This window comes from Taudactylus pleione, unplaced genomic scaffold, assembly GCF_031769625.1.
Source record: "Taudactylus pleione unplaced genomic scaffold, aTauple2 ptg000433l, whole genome shotgun sequence".
In the NCBI taxonomy this organism is placed as follows: Eukaryota; Metazoa; Chordata; class Amphibia; order Anura; family Myobatrachidae; genus Taudactylus; species Taudactylus pleione.
Window position 1 is genome coordinate 200091 of NW_028284835.1, and position 23035 is coordinate 223125.

A 23035-nucleotide genomic window follows, 5' to 3' on the forward strand; every position below is an offset into this window, starting at 1 on the left:
CTGTGAGGAGTACTGCTATGTCACACAGAATCCCCAGCACCCCCACCTACAGTCACTGTAAAGAGTGCGGTTATACAGGACAATGTCACATAGAATCCCCAACACCCCCACCTACAGTCACTGTGAGGAGTACTGCTATGTCACACAGAATCCCCAGCACCCCCACCTACAGTCACTGTGAGGAGTACTGCTATGTCACACAGAATCCCCAGTACTCCCACCTACAGTCACTGTGAGGAATACTGCTGTGTCACACAGAATCCCCAGTACTCCCACCTACAGTCACTGTCAGGAATACTGCTGTGTCACACAGAATCCCCAGCACCCCCACCTACAGTCACTGTGAGGAGTACTGTTATGTCACACAGAATCCCCAGCACCCCCACCTACAGTCACTGTGAGGAGTACTGCTATGTCACACAGAATCCCCAGTACTCCCACCTACAGTCACTGTGAGGAGTACTGCTATGTCACACAGAATCCCCAGTACTCCCAACTACAGTCACTGTGAGGAATACTGCTGTGTCACACAGAATCCCCAGCACTCCCACCTACAGTCACTGTGAGGAGTACTGCTATGTCACACAGAATCCCCAGCACTCCCACCTACAGTCACTGTGAGGAGTACTGCGGTGTCACACAGAATCCCCAGCACTCCCACCTACAGTCAGTGAGGAGTACTACTATGTCACACAGAATCCCCAGCACTCCCACCTACAGTCACTGTGAGGAGTACTGCTATGTCACACAGAATCCCCAGCACTCCCACCTACAGTCACTGTGAGGAGTACCGCTGTGTCACACAGAAACCCCAGCACTCCCACCTACAGTCACTGTGAGGAGTACTGCTGTGTCACACAGAATCCCCAGCACTTCCACCTACAGTCACTGTGAGGAGTACTGCTATGTCACACAGAATCCCCAGTACTCCCACCTACAGTCACTGTGAGGAATACTGCTGTGTCACACAGAATCCCCAGCACTCCCACCTACAGTCACTGTGAGGAGTACTGCTATGTCACACAGAATCCCCAGCACTCCCACCTACAGTCACTGTGAGGAGTACCGCTGTGTCACACAGAAACCCCAGCACTCCCACCTACAGTCACTGTGAGGAGTACTGCTGTGTCACACAGAATCCCCAGCACTCCCACCTACAGTCACTGTGAGGAGTACAGCTATGTCACAGAATCCCCAGCACCCCCACCTACAGTCACTGTGAGGAGTACTGCTATGTCACACAGAATCCCCAGCACCCCCACCTACAGTCACTGTGAGAAGTACTGCTATGTCACACAGAATCCCCAGCACCCCCACCTACAGTCACTGTGAGGAGTACTGCTGTCACACAGAAACACCAGCACTCCCACCTACAGTCACTGTGAGGAGTACTGCTGTGTCACACAGAATCCCCAGCACCCCCACCTACAGTCACTGTGAGGAGTACTGCTATGTCACACAGAATCCCCAGCACCCCCACCTACAGTCACTGTAAAGAGTGCGGTTATACAGGACAATGTCACATAGAATCCCCAACACCCCCACCTACAGTCACTGTGAGGAGTACTGCTATGTCACACAGAATCCCCAGCACTCCCACCTACAGTCACTGTAAAGAGTGCGGTTATACAGGACAATGTCACATAGAATCCCCAACACCCCCACCTACAGTCACTGTGAGGAGTACTGCTATGTCACACAGAATCCCCAGCACCCCCACCTACAGTCACTGTGAGGAGTACTGCTGTGTCACACAGAATCCCCAGCACCCCCACCTACAGTCACTGTGAGGAGTACTGCTATGTCACACAGAACCCCCAGCACCCCCACCTACAGTCACTGTAAAGAGTGCGGTTATACAGGACAATGTCACATAGAATCCCCAACACCCCAACCTACAGTCACTGTGAGGAGTACTGCTGTGTCACACAGAATCCCCAGCACCCCCACCTACAGTCACTGTGAGGAGTACTGCTGTGTCACACAAAATCCCCAGCACCCCCACCTACAGTCACTGTGAGGAGTACTGCTATGTCACACAGAATCCCCAGCACCCCCACCTACAGTCACTGTGAGAAGTACTGCTATGTCACACAGAATCCCCAGCACCCCCACCTACAGTCACTGTGAGGAGTACTGCTATGTCACACAGAATCCCCAGCACCCCCACCTACAGTCACTGTGAGGAGTACTGCTATGTCACACAGAATCCCCAGCACCCCCACCTACAGTCACTGTGAGGAGTACTGCTGTGTCACACAAAATCCCCAGCACCCCCACCTACAGTCACTGTGAGGAGTACTGCTATGTCACACAGAATCCCCAGCACCCCCACCTACAGTCACTGTGAGGAGTACTGCTATGTCACACAGAATCCCCAGCACCCCCACCTACAGTCACTGTGAGGAGTACTGCTATGTCACACAGAATCCCCAGTACTCCCACCTACAGTCACTGTGAGGAATACTGCTGTGTCACACAGAATCCCCAGCACTCCCACCTACAGTCACTGTGAGGAGTACTGCTATGTCACACAGAATCCCCAGCACCCCCACCTACAGTCACTGTGAGGAGTACTGCTATGTCACACAGAATCCCCAGCACCCCCACCTACAGTCACTGTGAGGAGTACTGCTGTGTCACACAGAATCCTCAACACCCCCACCTACAGTCACTGTGAGGAGTACTGCTATGTCACACAGAAACCCCAGCACTCCCACCTACAGTCACTGTGAGGAGTACTGCTATGTCACACAGAATCCCCAGCACCCCCACCTACAGTCACTGTGAGGAGTACTGCTATGTCACACAGAATCCCCAGCACCCCCACCTACAGTCACTGTAAAGAGTGCGGTTATACAGGACAATGTCACATAGAATCCCCAACACCCCCACCTACAGTCACTGTGAGGACTGCTGTTATACAGGGGAATGTCACACAAAATCTCCAACATCCCCTCCTACAGTCACTGTGAGGAGTACTGCTATGTCACACAGAATCCCCAGCCCTCACACCTACAGTCACTGTGAGGAGTACTGCTATGTCACACAGAATCCCCAGCACTCCCACCTACAGTCACTGTGAGGAGTACTGCTATGTCACACAGAATCCCCAGCACCCCCACCTACAGTCACTGTGAGGAGTACTGCTATGTCACACAGAATCCCCAGCACCCCCACCTACAGTCACTGTGAGAAGTACTGCTATGTCACACAGAATCCCCAGCACCCCCACCTACAGTCACTGTGAGGAGTACTGCTGTCACACAGAATCCCCAGCACCCCCACCTACAGTCACTGTGAGGAGTACTGCTATGTCACACAGAACCCCCAGCACCCCCACCTACAGTCACTGTAAAGAGTGCGGTTATACAGGACAATGTCACATAGAATCCCCAACACCCCAACCTACAGTCACTGTGAGGAGTACTGCTATGTCACACAGAATCCCCAGCACCCCCACCTACAGTCACTGTGAAGACTGCTGTTATACAGGACAATGTCACATAGAATCCCCAACACCCCCACCTACAGTCACTGTGAGGAGTACTGTTATACAGGGGAATGTCACACAAAATCCCCAACATCCCCTCCTACAGTCACTGTGAGGAGTACTGCTATGTCACACAGAATCCCCAGCACCGCCACCTACAGTCACTGTGAGGAGTACTGCTATGTCACACAGAATCCCCAGCACCCCCACCTACAGTCACTGTAAAGAGTGCGGTTATACAGGACAATGTCACATAGAATCCCCAACACCCCCACCTACAGTCACTGTGAGGAGTACTGTTATACAGGGGAATGTCACACAAAATCCCCAACATCCCCTCCTACAGTCACTGTGAGGAGTACTGCTATGTCACACAGAATCCCCAGCACCCCCACCTACAGTCACTGTGAGGAGTACTGCTATGTCACACAGAATCCCCAGCACTCCCACCTACAGTCACTGTGAAGACTGCTGTTATACAGGGGAATGTCACACAAAATCCCCAACATCCCCTCCTACAGTCACTGTGAGGAGTACTGCTATGTCACACAGAATCCCCAGCACCCCCACCTACAGTCACTGTAAAGAGTGCGGTTATACAGGACAATGTCACATAGAATCCCCAACACCCCCACCTACAGTCACTGTGAGGAGTACTGCTATGTCACCCAGAATCCCCAGCACCCCCACCTACAGTCACTGTGAAGACTGCTGTTATACAGGGGAATGTCACACAAAATCCCCAACATCCCCTCCTACAGTCACTGTGAGGAGTACTGCTATGTCACACAGAATCCCCAGCACCGCCACCTACAGTCACTGTGAGGAGTACTGCTATGTCACACAGAATCCCAAGCACCCCCACCTACAGTCACTGTAAAGAGTGCGGTTATACAGGACAATGTCACATAGAATCCCCAACACCCCCACCTACAGTCACTGTGAGGAGTACTGCTATGTCACCCAGAATCCCCAGCACTCCCACCTACAGTCACTGTAAAGAGTGCGGTTATACAGGACAATGTCACATAGAATCCCCAACACCCTCACCTACAGTCACTGTGAGGACTGCTGTTATACAGGGGAATGTCATACAAAATCCCCAACTTCCCCTCCTACAGTCACTGTGAGGAGTACTGCTGTCACACAGAATCCCCAGCACCCCCACCTACAGTCACTGTGAGGAGTACTGCTGTCACACAGAATCCCCAGCACCCCCACCTACAGTCACTGTGAGGAGTACTGCTATGTCACACAGAGGAGCTCATTCAGACCCGTTCGCTATGCTGCGCTCTCTTGCAGCCAGGCGATTGCTGCAAACTGCGCATGCATATAAGTCGCAGTGGACGTGCGCGAACCAGTCACTGCGATCAGGAATTGTGGGCTCGTAGCACAAAGACCGAGCGCTACTTTGAGTGACATAGTGCCGTTTGTGGATGGTAACATGGGAAGGTCCAGGAAAACGGGGGAGTGGATGAACTTACGCAGGCGTGTCTGACCATCAAAACGCTAGTAAGAAGCTTTTGACACAACTTAAGTACCCAAAATAGCGTCATTAGGGCTATTTGGGCACATGTACTTTGTTCCCCAATGTTAGTGCATCTTGTTGGGGGTGTCAGGCTGATTTCCACGATTCTGACACCACTTTCCACCTGTTCTGACTTCGCGGGTCATCGTTTTCGCGTCTTTTGGAACTGAATACTGTGAATAGAGGGGACGCGCACAACAAGTTTCCGCGTCCAAAACACACGATGTAGGCGAAAAGTCCGTCAGGCGGAAATTTATTGCGGACATGAAACTAATTGAATATCGCCCTGGGTCTAAATCTGGCCTAAGTATGGTATCCTCCTGTTCCAGGGTATAGCATCGAAGGATATCCAGGTACTTTTTTAAATTTTTTTACCAGTTGTAATTTCCTGAATGCACATTTTGCCATTTTGCTCTATTCCTAACTCTGAAAACACTCCTGAGGAGACGGTTTCAGTACCACCACTGAAGTGTACCACAACCACTGGAGACGGTTCCAGTACCTCCACTGGAGTGTACCTCCACCACTGTTGATAGTTCCAGTACCATTACTGGAGTGTACCACCACAACCACTGGAGATGGTTCCAGTAACACCACTGGAGTGTACCACCACCTCCTCCACTGGAGACTGTTCCAGTATCACCACCACTGGAGATAGTTCCAGTACCACCACCAACACTGGAGACTGTTCCAGTACCACCACCACTACTGGAGACTATTCCAATACCACCACCACCACCACTGGAGACGGTTCCAGAGCCATCACTAGAGTGTACCACCAACATTGGAAATTGTTCCAGAACCATCAATGGAGTGTACCACCACCTTCCTTTTCATCTGCAGATTCTCACTGGACTGTGGACATTCAGCAGGGAGAAACTTCTTTATGGATATCGAGGACTCTTGTCGCCACGTCCTGATCTGGCCAGTGCAGGGAGACAGTTAGTGGTCATGGACCTGCAATTTCAATTTGTGGTGTATTTTCTCCAGCCTGCTAGCAACTCTACAATTCCTGTGTCCCCCCATATAACACATTGAACAAATGGTATTTCTGTACTAGCTCTTCAATCTTTTTCTCGTATAGGGATGACAGGATTTTTCCGTCCACTTATAACCATTGTTCAGTTAAGATGTCCTCTTCTCTGATAGGATGGTCGCCCTTTGACATTCTTTTTAATCATCTGCTCTTCATCTAGGGCATGGCCCGCAGTCTCAGGGGGTATCTAGTTCTTATAGAGTTCCTCCTCCTGCAAGCAGGGCCTTCACCTGCCAATTTCCCCAGCTCCCACTTATATGTATATCATTGAGAACTACACACGTTAGTCCAGTGCTCTCAGGGCCTGATTCAGAGCCGCTCGTAAGCGGCTGCTCGTTCGCTCCGAGCGATGTTCGCACATCTGCGCATGCATATGGGTCGTAATGCGCATGCGCCAACCAGTCATTGCGGTCGGAAATTGTGCGCTCGCAAAACAGTGAGGGCCTGTTAATTTGAGTGACAGAATGAGGCGTTTGTGGGTGGTAACAGGGGAAGGTGCTTGAAAACGGGGAGTGGAGATCCGAACGCAGGCGTGCCAAACGGTCAAACGGGCGTTTAATGGGAGTGCATAATTAGTAAAGGAGCGTCATCGATCACGTCACTTGGTTGTCTTTTAGCCTGAACTGCTTGCAGCGATTGCGGGAAGTAAAACCTACCACAAGCACTGCGAGCAGTTCAGACACCTTTCGATGTACTCGATTAATCTAATAAATAGCGGAAATGACGTATGATGCGAACGGCCAGGGGGCGTCTTTACAAAATAGCGAGCGCATGTTTCGTTCGCTCGCTCAGACATAGAGGCGTCAACAGACCGCAAAGAGCGAGCGCTCAATTTAAATAGCCGGCCCCTTTTTCTGAACGACCGTTCGCAAATAGCGTCCGGCTCTGAATCAGGCCCTCAGTCCCCCTACTTATCACTCAACACTGAGCCCCATTTCTCGGGTCAGTGATTGTGGCTGATTAGTGCTTTCTGCCTGTGAATAACGCGAAAGACATTATTATTTCACAGCCAGCACCTTCTTCAGTTGCAAGCGACCCGCACTACACTGCTTAAAAATAACCGGGTGACCCCTTTTTAGCCCAGCACTAAATCGACTGGCAACTGTTGCTTGGTATCACAATCCTGAGAAACGTGTTGAGATGTAGAGCAGGGTGGAGGTTAAGCCTTCAGTGGCCTCTGGTCCTCAGACCTGTACACTGAGCTCTAAACGCACGTTGCCATGTTATTATCCAATGAACGCTCTTTGCTAATAGAATAAACTTCAGCGAGGGAAGCTGGATACACAAAACTCTTTCCTTTGTTTGGCCATAAGTGGGAATCTTTCCTCCCAGAGATTACATCTGCAAGTAGGAAATACACTATGGGCCTGATTCATTAGCGATCGCAACTGCGATTACGCACGCACTTGGCCGATTGTTGCGCTCTGCACATGCATCGCAGTACGCGTGCGCTAATCAGCCTCTGCGATTGCAGTGACTACATAGACCCATCGCAGAGTGATTGACGGGTAGTGCCATTTGAGGGAGGTGACGAAGGGGGTGGATGGCGAAACGCAGGCGTGCCAGTGTATTAATTATCCACTGCGATGCCATATGCAGCCTGAGGCCTCATAGCGTGCGACAAGGTTAGCAATTCCTGAGTAAGGTCAGAGCTTGTGCAAGTGAGGCTGCGATTGTGCTCCATGTTACCGATGGCTTTGCAGTCTTGCTAAGGATTACGGATGTGTGTAAGGTAAAGTGGGCGCCCTTATATTGTGCTACGATGGGATAGCGATCGCAGTGGATTAGCATATCATCGCAGTGAGACTGCGTGCATAACCGCTATTGCAGTTGCGATCTGTAATGAATCAGGCCCTATATTGAGTAAAGTATTTGGCCACGCCTGTTAATTATTGAATTGAGGTGTTTCAATCATACCCATTGCCAGAGGTGTATATAATCAAGCACATAGCATTGCAGTCTCCATTTGCAAACATTTGTGATACAAAATGGGTTGTTCTGAAGAGCTCAGTGACTTCAAGCGTGGTACTGTGATAGGATGCCTGGTACTGTGATAAGAAGCGTGGTACTGTGATAGGAAGCCTGGTACTGTGATAGGATGCCTGGTACTGTGATAGGAAGCGTGGTACTGTGATAGGAAGCCTGGTACTGTGATAGGAAGCCTGGTACTGTGATAGGATGCCTGGTACTGTGATAGGAAGCCTGGTACTGTGATAGGAAGCCTGGTACTGTGATAGGATGCCTGGTACTGTGATAGGAAGCCTGGTACTGTGATAGGAAGCCTGGTACTGTGATAGGAAGCCTGGTACTGTGATAGGAAGCGTGGCACTGTGATAGGAAGCGTGGTACTGTGATAGGATGCCTGGTACTGTGATAGGATGCCTGGTACTGTGATAGGATGCCTGGTACTGTGATAGGATGCCTGGTACTGTGATAGGAAGCCTGGTACTGTGATAGGATGCCTGGTACTGTGATAGGATGCCTGGTACTGTGATAGGAAGCGTGGTACTGTGATAGGATGCCTGGTACTGTGATAGGAAGCCTGGTACTGTGATAGGATGCCTGGTACTGTGATAGGATGCCTGGTACTGTGATAGGATGCCTGGTACTGTGATAGGATGCCTGGTACTGTGATAGGAAGCGTGGTACTGTGATAGGATGCCTGGTACTGTGATAGGATGCCTGGTACTGTGATAGGATGCCTGGTACTGTGATAGGAAGCGTGGTACTGTGATAGGAAGCGTGGTACTGTGATAGGAAGCGTGGTACTGTGATAGGAAGCGTGGCACTGTGATAGGAAGCGTGGCACTGTGATAGGAAGCGTGGCACTGTGATAGGAAGCGTGGCACTGTGATAGGAAGCCACCTTTGCAATAAGACGGAACTTGAAATTTCATCCCTGCTGGATATTCCACGGTCAACTGTAAGTGATATTATTCGAAAGTGGAAGCGTTTAGGAACAGAGCGGAGTCAGTGACCGCTAAGGTGCATGGTGCGTAAAGGTTGCCAACACTCTGCTGATTCCACTGTTATTAATGTAAGCAACTGTGCGGCGGGAGCTTTAATAGAATGGGTTTCCATGGCCAAGCAACTGCATACAAGCCTCACATCACCAAGCTCAATGCCAAGTGTCGGATGGAGTGGTGTAAAGCACACAGACACTGGACTGTGGAGCAGTGGAAACGTGTTCTGTGGAATGACCAATCACGCTTCTCTGTTTGGCAGTCAGATGGGTAAGTCTGGGTTTGACGGCTGCTGGGAGAACGTTACCTGCCGGACTGCATTGTGCCAACTGTGAAGTTTGGTGGAGGAGGGATAATGGTATTGGGCTGTTTTTCGGGGTTTGGGCTAGGCCCCTTATCTCCAGTGAAGGGAATTCTTAGTGCTTCAGTATACCAAGACATATTGGACAATGCTGTGCTTCCAAGTTTGTGGCAACAGTTTGGGGAAGAACCTTTTCTATTCCAACATGACCGTGCCCCAGTGCACAAAGCATGGACTATAAAAATATGGTTTAATGAGTTCGGTGTGGAAGAAATTGACTGGCCCGCACAGAGGGCCTGATTCAGACCCGCTCGCGAGCGCTCGCAAGCGGGTCAATGGTGTCCAAGTGCGCATGTGCACGATGGAGGCGCCTCCGTCGTGCGCATGAGCGAGACCCGAATCTCGCACCAAAGGGGGCGTGCTGTCGATGGTGATTGACAGCACGCCCCCTTTGGTGGGCATGCCGAGGGCGTGGCTGCCCAGACGGAGGCGTTCCCATGGGTCCGGCTCCACTGACATCACTAGTGATGTCAGTGGGAGTGCGTTTGGCTCTACCGCAGGGTCTCGTCGCAAGCCCGATGGTCGCGATGGTCACCCACAGCTATGCGAGTCCGGCTCTGAATCAGGGCCAGAGCCCTCACCTCAACCCCATCGAGCACCTTTGGGATGAACTGGAACGGGGATTGTGAGCCAGGCCTTCTCGTCCAACATCAGTGCCGGACCTCATAAATGCTCTACAGAATGTATGGGCTCAAATTACCACAGAAACATGCCAACATCTTGTGGAATGCCTTCCAAGAAGATTGGAAGCTGTTATAGCTGCAAAAGGGGGACCAGCTCCATATTAATGTGTATGTATTTGAATACAATGTCAGTACAGTCCCTGTTGGTGTAATGGTCAGGTGGCTGCATACTTTAGTCCATATAGTGTAGGTTTCAACATCACAGTAAGTAAGGAACCAGTGCCAGACCTAGTAGATGTAAACTATTATACAGAGTGACCCATCAGGAATAGACAGAGGTCCTGATTCAGCAAGGATCGTAGTTTATTTTACGCACGCACTCGACCGTTTGTTGCGTACTGCGTATGCATCGCAGTGCGCAAACTAGCTATTGCGTTCGGGACTACGATTGCAGAGGCTACGCAGACCCATGGTAGAGTGGTTGATAGGAAGTGCCGTTTGTGGGTGGTGACAGGGGGGGGTGTTTGGGCGAATGCAGGCGTGCCAGTGCACTGGGACGGCGTTGCAGGGGCGTGCATCAATTAGCCACTGCGATACCAGACGCCACCTGAGGTCTCGTAGCGTGCGCACAAGTAAGCAATTCCTGGTTAAGGTCTGAGCTTCATTAACTGTGCGTTTGGGTCCAATGTTACCGATTGTTTCTCTATGTTGCCCTAGTATACGGATGTGTGTAAGGGGAAGTTGGCGTACTTATATCAGACTGCGATCGCATTGCGAAAGCACACATTTACATATCACCGCTGATATTAGCAGCTGCGTTGCGGGTGCATAAGCAGAATAGCGATCCTTGCTGTATCAGGCCCAGAGTTCTTTGATTCCCTGACCACTTATACCAGTGGTGTATTAGGAGAAATTAGGTAATAAATGCAGCAGCTGCAGGAAGGATACATGGCAAGAATGACCGCCTCCAGGCATTTGATTGGCAGAGCTTCTTTGGTCATCTCTTTGGCCAGGTCCATCAGTCTGTGGAAGGAGAGAAAGTCAGCGTCCATTAGAGACAATATAGGGCCCTCCTGTACCTGCCGGTGACAACGATACCTAGACATTTCCATATAGTTAACCCAACGAAGACTGTGACCCGTATGCTTATATACTACTGTGAATAGGCTTCTTATGTATCAAACTACAGAGACACTGAAACGGAACATGTGGCGTTCTACCCCCCCAACCATTCATCACCTGACCCCTGGAAGCACCCTGTGCCTGCCATATTCCCCAACCATTCATCACCTGACCCTGGAAGCACCCCGTTGCTGCCATATTCCCCAACCATTCATCACCTGACCCCTGGAAGCACCCCGTGCCTGCCATGTCCCCCAACCATTCATCACCTGACCCCTGGAAGCACCCTGTGCCTGCCATATTCCCCAACCATTCATCACCTGACCCTGGAAGCACCCCGTGGCTGCTCTGTCCCCCAACCATTCATCACCTGACCCCTGGAAGCACCCCGTGCCTGCCATGTCCCCCAACCATTCATCACCTGACCCCTGGAAGCACCCTGTGCCTGCCATATTCCCCAACCAATCATCACCTGACCCTGGAAGCACCCCGTGGCTGCCATAATCCCCAACCATTCATCACCTGACCCCTGGAAGCACCCCGTGCCTGCCATGTCCCCCAACCATTCATCACCTGACCCCTGGAAGCACCCTGTGCCTGCCATATTCCCCAACCATTCATCACCTGACCCTGGAAGCACCCCGTGGCTGCTGTGTCCCCCAACCATTCATCACCTGACCCCTGGAAGCACCCCGTGCCTGCCATGTCCCCCAACCATTCATCACCTGACCCCTGGAAGCACCCTGTGCCTGCCATATTCCCCAACCATTCATCACCTGACCCCTTGAAGCACCCCGTGCCTGCCATGTCCCCCAAACATTCATCACCTGACCCCTGGAGCACCCCGTGCCTGCCATGCCCCCAAACCATTCAGCACCTTACCCCTTGAAGCACCCTGTGCCTGCCATGTCCCCCAACCATTCATCACCTGACCCCTGGAAGCACCCCATGCCTGCCATGTCCCACAACCATTCATCACCTAACCCCTTGAAGCACCCCGTGCCTGCCATGTCCCCCAACCATTCATCACCTAACCCCTAGAAGAACCCTGTGCCTGCCATGTCCCCCAACAATTCATCACCTGACCCCTAGAAGAACCCTGTGCCTGCCATGTCCCCCAACCATTCATCACCTGACCCCTAAAAGCACCCTGTACCTACCATGTCCCCCAACCATTCATCACCTGACCCCTGGAAGCACCCTGTGCCTGCCATGTTCCCCAACCATTCAGCACCTGACCCCTGGACACACCCCGTGCCTGCCATGTTCCCCAACCATTCATCACCTGACCCCTGGAAGCACACTGTTCCTGCCATGTCTCCCAACCATTCAGCACCTGGAAGCACCCCGTGCCTGCCATGTCCCCCAACCATTCACCACCTGACCCCTGGAAGCACACCGTGCCTGCCATGTCCCCAACCATTCATCACCTGACCCTTGGAAGCACCCTATGCCTGCCATGTCCCCCAACCATTCATCACCTGACCCCTGGAAACACCCCATGCCTGCCATGTTCCCCAACCATTCATCACCTGACCCCTAGAAACACCCTGTGCCTGCCATGTTCCCCAACCATTCATCACCTGACCCCTGTTCCTGCCATGTCCCCAACTATTCATCACCTGACCCCTGGAAGCACCCCATGCCTGCAATGTCCCCCAACCATTCATCACCTGACCCCTGGAAGCACCCCGTTCCTACCATGTCACCAAACCATTCATCACCTGACCCTTAGAAGCACCCCATGCCTGCCATGTCCCCCAACCATTCATCACCTGACCCCTGGAAGCATCTGTTCCTGCCATGTCCCCCAACCATTCATCAACTGACCCCTAGAAGCACCCTGTGCCTGCCATGTCCCCCAACCATTCATCACCTGACCTCTGGAAGCACCCTGTGCCTGCCATGTAGCCCAACCATTCATCACCTGACCCCTAGAAGCACCCAGTGCCTGCCATGTTCCCCAACCATTCATCACCTGACCCCCGGAAGCACCCTGTGCCTGCCATGTCCCCCAACCATTCATCACCTGACACCTTGAAGCACCCTGTGCCTGCCATGTTCCCCAACCATTCATCACATGACCACTAGAAGCACCCTGTGCCTGCCATGTTCCCCAACCATTCATCACCTGACCCCTGGAAGCACACTGTTCCTGCCATGTCTCCCAACCATTCAGCACCTGACCCCTGGACACACCACGTGCCTGCCATGTTCCCCAACCATTCATCACCTGACCCCTGAAAGCACCCTGTGCCTGCCCTGTCCCCAAACCATTCATCACCTGGAAGCACCCCGTGCCTGCCATGTCCCCCAACCATTCATCACCTGACCCCTGGAAGCACACCGTGCCTGCCATGTCCCCCAACCATTCATCACCTGACCCCTGGAAGCACACCGTGCCTGCCATGTCCCCAACCATTCATCACCTGACCCTTGGAAGCACCCTGTGCCTGCCTTGTCCCCCAACCATTCATCACCTGACCCCTGGAAACACCCCGTGTCTGCCATGTTCCCCAACCATTCATCACCTGACCCCTAGAAACACCCTGTGCCTGCCATGTTCCCCAACCATTCATCACCTGACCCCTGGAAGCGCCATGTCCCCAACTATTCATCACCTGACCCCTGGAAGCACCCTGTGCCTGCCATGTCCCCCAACCATTCATCACCTGACCCCTAGAAGCACCCCGTGCCTGCCATGTCCCCCAACCATTCATCACCTGACCCCTAGAAGCAGCCTGTGCCTGCCATGTCCCCCAACCATTCATCATCTGACCCTTGGAAGCATCCCGTGCCTGCCATGTCCCCAAACCATACATCACCTGATCCCTGGAAGAACCCTCTGCCTGCCATGTTCCCCAACCATTCATCACCTAACCCCTGGAAGCACCCCGTGCCTGCCATGTCCCCCAACCATTCATCACCTGACCCCTGGAAGCAACCTGTGCCTGCCATGTCCCCGAACCATTCATCACCTGACCCCTAAAAGCACCCCGAACCTAACATGTCCCCCAACCATTCATCACGTGACCACTGGAAGCACCCCATGCCTGCCATGTCCCCAAACCATTCATCACCTGACCCCTGGAATCACCCCGTTCCTACCATGTCCCCCAACCATTCATCACCTGACCCCTGGAAGCACCCCGTGCCTGCCATGTTCCACAACCATTCATCACCTGACCCCTGGAAGCACACTGTTCCTGCCATGTCCCCCAACCATTCATCAGCTGACCCCTAGAAGCACCCTGTGCCTGCCATATCCCCCAACCATTCATCACCTGACCCCTGGAAGCACCCCGTGCCTGCCATGTACCCCAACCATTCATCACCTGACCCCTAGAAGCACCCAGTGCCTGCCATGTTCCCCAACCATTCATCACCTGACCCCCGGAAGCACCCTGTTCCTGCCATGTCCCCCAACTATTCATCACCTGACCCCTGGAAGCACCCTGTGCCTGCCATGTTCCCCAACCATTCATCACCTGACCCCTAGAAGCACCCTGTGCCTGCCATGTTCCCCAACCATTCATCACCTGACCCCTGGAAGCACACTGTTCCTGCCATGTCTCCCAACCATTCAGCACCTGACCCCTGGACACACCCCGTGCCTGCCATGTTCCCCAACCATTCATCACCTGACCCCTGGAAGCACCCTGTGCCTGCCCTGTCCCCAAACCATTCATCACCTGGAAGCACCCTGTGCCTGCCATATCCCCCAACCATTCATCACCTGACCCCTGGAAGCACACCGTGCCTGCCATATCCCCCAACCATTCATCACCTGACCCCTGGAAGCACACCGTGCCTGCCATGTCCCCAACCATTCATCACCTGACCCTTGGAAGCACCCTGTGCCTGCCATGTTCCCCAACCATTCATCACCTGACCCCTAGAAACACCCTGTGCCTGCCATGTTCCCCAACCATTCATCACCTGACCCCTGGAAGCGCCATGTCCCCAACTATTCATCACCTGACCCCTGGAAGCACCCCGTGCCTGCCATGTTCCCCAACCATTCATCACCTGACCCCTAGAAGCACCCCATGCCTGCCATGTCCCCCAACCATTCATCACCTGACCCCTGGAAGCACACCGTGCCTGCCATGTCCCCAACCATTCATCACCTGAACCTTGGAAGCACCCTGTGCCTGCCATGTTCCCCAACCATTCATCACCTGACCCCTAGAAACACCCTGTGCCTGCCATGTTCCCCAACCATTCATCACCTGACCCCTGGAAGCGCCATGTCCCCAACTATTCATCACCTGACCCCTGGAAGCACCCCGTGCCTGCCATGTTCCCCAACCATTCATCACCTGACCCCTAGAAGCACCCCATGCCTGCCATGTCCCCCAACCATTCATCACCTGACCCCTAGAAGCAACCTGTGCCTGCCATGTCCCCCAACCATTCATCATCTGACCCTTGGAAGCATCCCGTGCCTGCCATGTCCCCAAACCATTCATCACCTGATCCCTGGAAGCACCGTGTGCCTGCCATGTTCCCCAACCATTCATCACCTGACCCCTGGAAGCACCCCGTGCCTGCCATGTCCCCCAACCATTCATCACCTGACCCCTGGAAGCAACCTGTGCCTGCCATGTCCCCCAACCATTCATCACCTGACCCCTAGAAGCACCACGTGCCTGCCATGTCCACAAACCGTTCAGCACCTGACCCCTGGACACACCCCGTGCCTGCCATGTCCACCAACCATTCATCACCTGACCCCTGGAAGCACCCCGTGCCTGCCATGTTCCCCAACAATTCATCACCTGACCCCTAGAAGCACCCAGTGCCTGCCGTGTCCCCCAACCATTCATTACCTGACCCCTGGAAGCACCCTGTGCCTGCCATGTTCCCCAACCATTCATCACCTGACCCCTGGAAGCACCCTGTGCCTGCCCTGTCCCCAAACCATTCATCACCTGATCCCTGGAAGCACCTCGTGCCTGCCATGTCCCACAACCATTCATCACCTGACCCCTGGAAGCACCATGTGCCTGCCATGTGCCCCAACCATTCAGCACCTGATCCCTGGAAGCACCTCGTGCCTGCCATGTCCCCCAACCATTCATCACCTGACCCCTGGAAGCACCCTGTGCCTGCCATCTCCTCCAACCATTCATCACCTGACCCCTGGAAGCACCCCGTGCCTGCCATCTCCTCCAACCATTCATCACCTGACCCCTGGAAGCACCCCGTGCCTGCCATGTCCTCCAACCATTCATCATCTGACCACTGGAAGCACCCCGTGCCTGCCATGTCCTCCAACCATTCATCATCTGACCACTAGAAGCACCCATAGCCTGCCATGTCCCCCAACCATTCAACACCTGACCCCTAGAAGAATCCTGTTCCTGCCATGTCCCCCAACCATTCATCACCTGACCCCTAGAAGCAGCCCGTGCCTGCCATGTCCCCCAACCATTCATCACCTGACCCCTAGAAGCAGCCTGTGCCTGCCATGTCTCCCAACCATTCATCACCTGACCCCTGGAAGCACCCCGTGCCTTCCATGTCCCCCAACCATTCATCACCTGACCCCTAAAAGCACCCTGTACCTACCATGTCCCCCAACCATTCATCACGTGACCAATTGAAGCACCCCGTGCCTGCCATGTCCCCAAACCATTCATCACCTGACCCCTGGAAGCACCCCGTTTCCTACCATGTCCCCCAACCATTCATCACCTGACCCCTGGAAGCACCCCGTTTCCTACCATGTCCCCCAACCATTCATCACCTGACCCCTGGAAGCACCCTGTGCCTGCCATGTCCCCCAACCATTCATCATCTGACCCCTGGAAGCACCTCATGCCTGTCATGCTCCCCAACCATTCATCACCTGACCCCTGGAAGCACCCTGTGCCTGCCATGTCCCCCAACCATTCATCACCTGACCCCTGGAAGCACCCTGTGCCTGTCATGCTCCCCAACCATTCATCACCTGAACCCTGGAAGCACCCTGTGCCTGCCCTGTCCCCCAACCATTCATCACCTGACCCCTGGAAGCACCCCGTGCCTGCCATGCCCCCCAACCATTCATCACCTGACCCCTGGAAGCACCCCGTACCTGCCATGTCCCCCAACCATTCATCACCTGACCCCTGGAAGCACCCTCTACCTGCCATGTCCCCAACTATTCATCACCTGACCCCTGGAAGCACCTCGTGCCTGCCATGTCCCACAACCATTCATCACCTGACCCCTGGAAGCACCATGTGCCTGCCATGTGCCCCAACCATTCAGCACCTGATCCCTGGAAGCACCTCGTGCCTGCCATGTCCCCCAACCATTCATCACCTGACCCCTGGAAGCACCCCGTGCCTGCCATGTCCTCCAACCATTCATCATCTGACCACTGGAAGCACCCCGTGCCTGCCATGTCCTCCAACCATTCATCCTCTGACCACTAGAAGCACCCAGTGCCTGCCATGTCCCCCAACCATTCAACACCTGACCCCTAGAAGAATCCTGTTCCTGCCATGTCCCCCAACCATTCATCACCTGACCCCTAGAAGCAGCCCGTGCCTGCCATGTCCCCCAACCATTCATCACCTGACCCCTAGAAGCAGCCTGTGCCTGCCATGTCTCCCAACCATTCATCACCTGACCCCTGGAAGCACCCCGTGCCTTCCATGTCCCCCAACCATTCATCACCTGACCCCTAAAAGCACCCTGTACCTACCATGTCCCCCAACCATTCATCACGTGACCACTGGAAGCACCCCGTGCCTGCCATGTCCCCAAACCATTCATCACCTGACCCCTGGAAGCACACCGTTTCCTACCATGTCCCCCAACCATTCATCACCTGACCCCTGGAAGCACCCCGTTTCCTACCATGTCCCCCAACCATTCATCACCTGACCCCTGGAAGCACCCTGTGCCTGCCATGTCGACCAACCATTCATCATCTGACCCCTGGAAGCACCTCATGCCTGTCATGCTCCCCAACCATTCATCACCTGACCCCTGGAAGCACCCTGTGCCTGCCATGTCCCCCAACCATTCATCACCTGACCCCTGGAAGCACCCTGTGCCTGTCATGCTCCCCAACCATTCATCACCTGACCCCTGGAAGCACCCTGTGCCTGCCCTGTCCCCCAACCATTCATCACCTGACCCCTGGAAGCACCTCGTGCCTGCCATGCCCCCCAACCATTCATCACCTGACCCCTGGAAGCACCCCGTACCTGCCATGTCCCCCAACCATTCATCACCTGACCCCTGGAAGCACCCCGTGCCTGCCATGTCCCCCAACCATTCATCACCTGACCCCTGGAAGCACCCTGTAACTGCCATGTCCCCCAACCATTCATCATCTGACCCCTGGAAGCACCCTTTACCTGCCATGTCCCCCAACCATTCATCACCTGACCCCTGGAAGCACCTCGTGCCTGCCATGTCCCCAAACCATTCATCACCTGACCCCTAGAAGCACCCTGTGCCTGCCATGTTCCCCAACCATTCATCACCTGACCCCTGGAAGCACCTCGTGCCTGCCATGTTCCCCAACCATTCATCACCTGACCCCTGGAAGCACCCCGTGCCTGCCCTGTCCCCCAGCCATTCATCACCTGACCCCTGGAAACACCCCGTGCCTGCCAAGTCCCCAAACCATTCATCACCTGACCCCTGGAAGCACCCTGTGCCTGCTATGTTTCCCAACCATTCATCACCTGACCCCTGGAAGCACCCCGTGGCTGCCATGTCCCATAACCATTCATCACCTGACCCCTGGAAGCACCCGGTGCCTGCCATGTCCCCCAACCATTCATCACCTGGCCCCTGGAAACACCCTGTGCCTGCCATGTCCCCCAACCATTCATCACCTGACCCCTGGAAGCATCCCGTGGCTGCCATGTCCCCCAACCATTCATCATCTGACCCCTGGAAGCACCCGGTGCCTGCCATGTCCCCCAACCATTCATCACCTGACCCCTGGAAACACCCTGTTCCTGCCATGTCCCCCAACCATTCATCATCTGACCCCTGGAAGCACCCTTTACCTGCCATGTCCCCCAACCATTCATCACCTGACCCCTGGAAGCACCTCGTGCCTGCCATGTCCCCAAAACATTCATCACCTGACCCCTAGAAGCACCCTGTGCCTGCCATGTTCCCCAACCATTCATCACCTGACCCGTGGAAGCACCTCGTGCCTGCCATGTTCCCCAACCATTCATCACCTGACCCCTGGAAGCACCCCGTGCCTGCCCTGTCCCCCAGCCATTCATCACCTGACCCCTGGAAACACCCCGTGCCTGCCAAGTCCCCAAACCATTCATCACCTGACCCCTGGAAGCACCCTGTGCCTGCCATGTTTCCCAACCATTCATCACCTGACCCCTGGAAGCACCCCGTGGCTGCCATGTCCCCCAACCATTCATCACCTGACCCCTGGAAGCACCCGGTGCCTGCCATGTCCCCCAACCATTCATCACCTGACCCCTGGAAACACCCCGTGCCTGCCATGTCCCCCAACCATTCATCACCTGACCCCTGGAAGCACCCCGTGCCTGCCATGTCCCAAATAACTTCCATCTTCCTTTACATCTGGCACCAGAAAACATTCCACAGTAAGTAACTCACCCAGTGAAGGGCCGCGTCTTCTTGATCTCAAAGAACTGAGTCCCTGTGTGATTGTATCTGCGGAGGTGTGAAGGAGGCAGGTGGAGAGGACGTGTTTCCTAATTTCCATCCTCACCTTTGCGGAGTGAATACCCACAGATCACACAAATAACGCCACTGGCCAGCCTGGGCCAACACGTCACTGTATGCCTGTTAGGCTTGGACAACTTTAGCGGCTATCGCCCAAAACTAGGGCTTGGGACAGCATTTCCGGATTTACCCTGCATTTCATTAATTTTTATCATTGGAGACTTTATGAGCTAACCACAGTATTACACAGATATATCACCTGTCATTTCTACCCCATATATATATATATAACTGGTTTCATGCAGCAGCTAAAAAACATATAGTCAAACAATTGATTGATAACCAAGTGTATTTCTTTTTTAAGTATAGAGTGACTCATAGTAGCACTACAGTACTTTGGGCCTGTTCAGACACGCTCGCGAGTGCACAGCGCTCGCAAGAGGGTCGATGTCCCCCTCACTGTGCATGTAGCGCCTTCAGCGTGCGCATGCACAAGCCCCGGCGGGTGACGGCAGCTCCGTTGCTCACTACAAGACGGGGCGGCTGTCGATGTTGATTGACAGCTCGCCCCGTTTTGTAGGTGGGGAGGGGGGGGTGGCTGCACAAACGCAGGTGTTCCTTTAGGAACGCCTGCTGTTTGTGGGCGGCCCTACTGGCATCACTCGTGATGTCTGTAGTGGACTTCCTGCTCTATTACAGCAGGAAGTCCACTCGGGCTTGTGGGAACTGAGACCCTCCTGCAGGGTCTCGACGCAAGCCCGATGGTCGCGATTATCGCGCCCAACGCCAGGCCGCTCGCACTAGCTGTGGGTGGTCACCCACAGCTTTGCGAGCGGCCTGGAGGCCGAAACAAAAAAAAAAAAAAAAAGCCCTGATTCAGGCCCTTTGTCCTCTTTTACAGATTTAGCATGCCAAGACAGCAAAAGTCGTGCATGGCATGCTGGGATGTGTGGTTCCACAACAGTTGGAGGGCCGCATTTTCAATACCTTTGACGTAGACACTACCCTGCCCCACACCCCAAGGCAGTCTGCCTGCAGTGTCCGAGGGCCCATAGCAATATTCCACCGACTGTACTCAAGCAATGTAAATATATATAATATAGATTTCCCTGCCTGTACCATGCAGGCATTGTGTCCGGTATACATTCGGTATCCCGGCGGTCTGGATGCAGACGTTCCTATTACCGGCGCCAAAATCCTGACGCCAGTCAGAAATCCGGTGCCGTCATCCCAACCGCCGGGATACCGAAGGTAAGTATCAGAGTGTTAGGGGGGGTTAGGTTTAGGGTGCGGGATTAGGGTTAGGCACTAAGGGGGGAGGGTTAGGGTTAGGTACCAAGGAGGGGGAGGTTAGGTTCATGAACTAGGGGGGGGGGGGGATAGGTTTATGCACTAGAGGGGGAGGTTAGGGTTAGGTTCATGCACTAGGTGGGGGTTGGAGTAGGGAGAGGGGAAGGATTAGCCTACCGACCAACACGTTTTGGTATGTTAACCCTTTCGAGATGCAGGCGTCGGAATTTCAACAGCTGGGATCTCGAGCACCAGCATCTCATACCGATTCCATTGTGTCCCAGGGTATAAAGGATACTGCAGCTCCCGGATGTACCTCTGTACGGCTTCCACTCTCTCTGGGACTGAGACCCCCGTGGTGAGCACCGGCAGGGAGGGCACCGGAACCTGTGGAGCAAGCAGAAATTAGTTTAAGAGAACCGCAGTCCCAGTTTTTGGAGGGCCGGTCATAGCTCCGGATACCAGACCACTATCTCAGTTTGGAATGATCATAAGCACAAGGTGATCACTGGAACAATGATAGGAACATCCTTTCTACACGTATGATGGAATCGGCCTCCAATAATGTCCTGGACTCACTGCACCCAACCTGTCCAAAGCTTCAGCCGCAGTCGGCAACTTACCCGGGGCAGTTCATCTGACATCCGTATCGACTTGACAAGTTTCGCGCCATTGGGATGAGTACGTGCAATGTATCCCCACATTCGCTCCCAGGTGGGATCATCTATAGGGAGTCCCCCCCTGTTCACATAAAATGGGGCACCTCCATCCTCATCAACCCCACCATTATGAAGCACCTCAGACATTCCTGTCACATACACATACCTGCCCAGTACAGCCTGCTCCAGCAATGCTATACACTAGCCTGAGACCCCCACACATCACTCCCCGTATCCTGCCGTCTGCCCCCCATACAGCAAAGGGATTCCTCAGAGCTGCCCCCCATTTACTGCCTATTAGCCTCTTTCAGAAACCATTAAGGCATGGGACTAAGGCCCTCAGAGCCTGCACACGCACTCTAATCCTGAGACCCCCAGACTCTGTACAGAGCCCTCTATTCCTGGGACCACCAAACCCTGCACACAGATTCCCTGTACCTGGGACCCACAGATCCTGCAAACAGAACCCCCTATTCCTGGGACCCCCAGACCCTGCACATAGATCCTATTCCTTAGACCCTGCACACAACGCCCTCTACTCCTGGGCCCCCCGGACCCTGCACACAGAGCCCCCTATTCCTGGGACCCCCGGACCCTGCACACAGAGCCCCCTATTCCTGGGACCCCTAGACCCTGCACACAGAGCCCCCTATTCCTGGGACCCCTAGACCCTGAACACAGAGCCCCCTATTCCTGGGCCCCCCGGACCCTGCACACAGAGCCCCCTATTCCTGGGACCCCTAGACCCTGCACACAGAGCCCCCTATTCCTGAGACCCCCTAAACCTGCACACTGAGCCCCCTAATCCTGGGACTCCCGGACCCTGCACACAGAGCCCCCTAATGCTGGGACCCCCGGACTCTGCAGACAGATCCTCTATTCCTGGGACCCTTCGACCCTGCCTGTAGACAAAGCCCCCGATCCCGGCGAGGAACCGCCCAGTCACACAGCTGGATCATCATTAACTCTGCACATGCCGGGGTGAGGGAGGAGCTCGTTCTAATTCAGCAGCTCTGCAGTGATATTTGTCACACAGGGGGTTAATAGCGCCAGCCAATCAGACTGAGGCTTTTTGACGTAACATAAAATCGGCCTATCAGCGATGTGAATGCCATATTAGGCGTGACCACAAAGAGTGCCTGTCACCATGACCCCGCCCCCTCTTCAGTCATTCTTATTGCTGCATGCTGCACCCAGATACAGATCATGGCCCTAATTATCCTAATACACAGGACTGACCATCACCCTAATTATCCTAATACACAGGACTGACCATCACCCTAATTAT

General features: G+C 53.9%; 1 protein-coding gene across 1 annotated transcript in view; it reads right to left on the bottom strand.

The window, feature by feature from the left end:
* Positions 1 to 22720, bottom strand: part of VASH1 (vasohibin 1) — a 28341-nt gene extending 5621 nt beyond the window's left edge. The window contains exons 1-4 of the mRNA XM_088447460.1: positions 21712 to 22720; positions 21387 to 21475; positions 19730 to 19786; positions 10952 to 11026 (exon numbers count right to left, since the gene is read on the bottom strand). Coding sequence (XP_088303586.1) covers positions 10952 to 11026; positions 19730 to 19786; positions 21387 to 21475; positions 21712 to 21894 — 404 coding nt within the window. The 5' untranslated portion in view covers positions 21895 to 22720. The remainder of the gene's footprint in view (positions 1 to 10951; positions 11027 to 19729; positions 19787 to 21386; positions 21476 to 21711) is intronic.
* Positions 22721 to 23035: the final 315 nt, after the last annotated feature.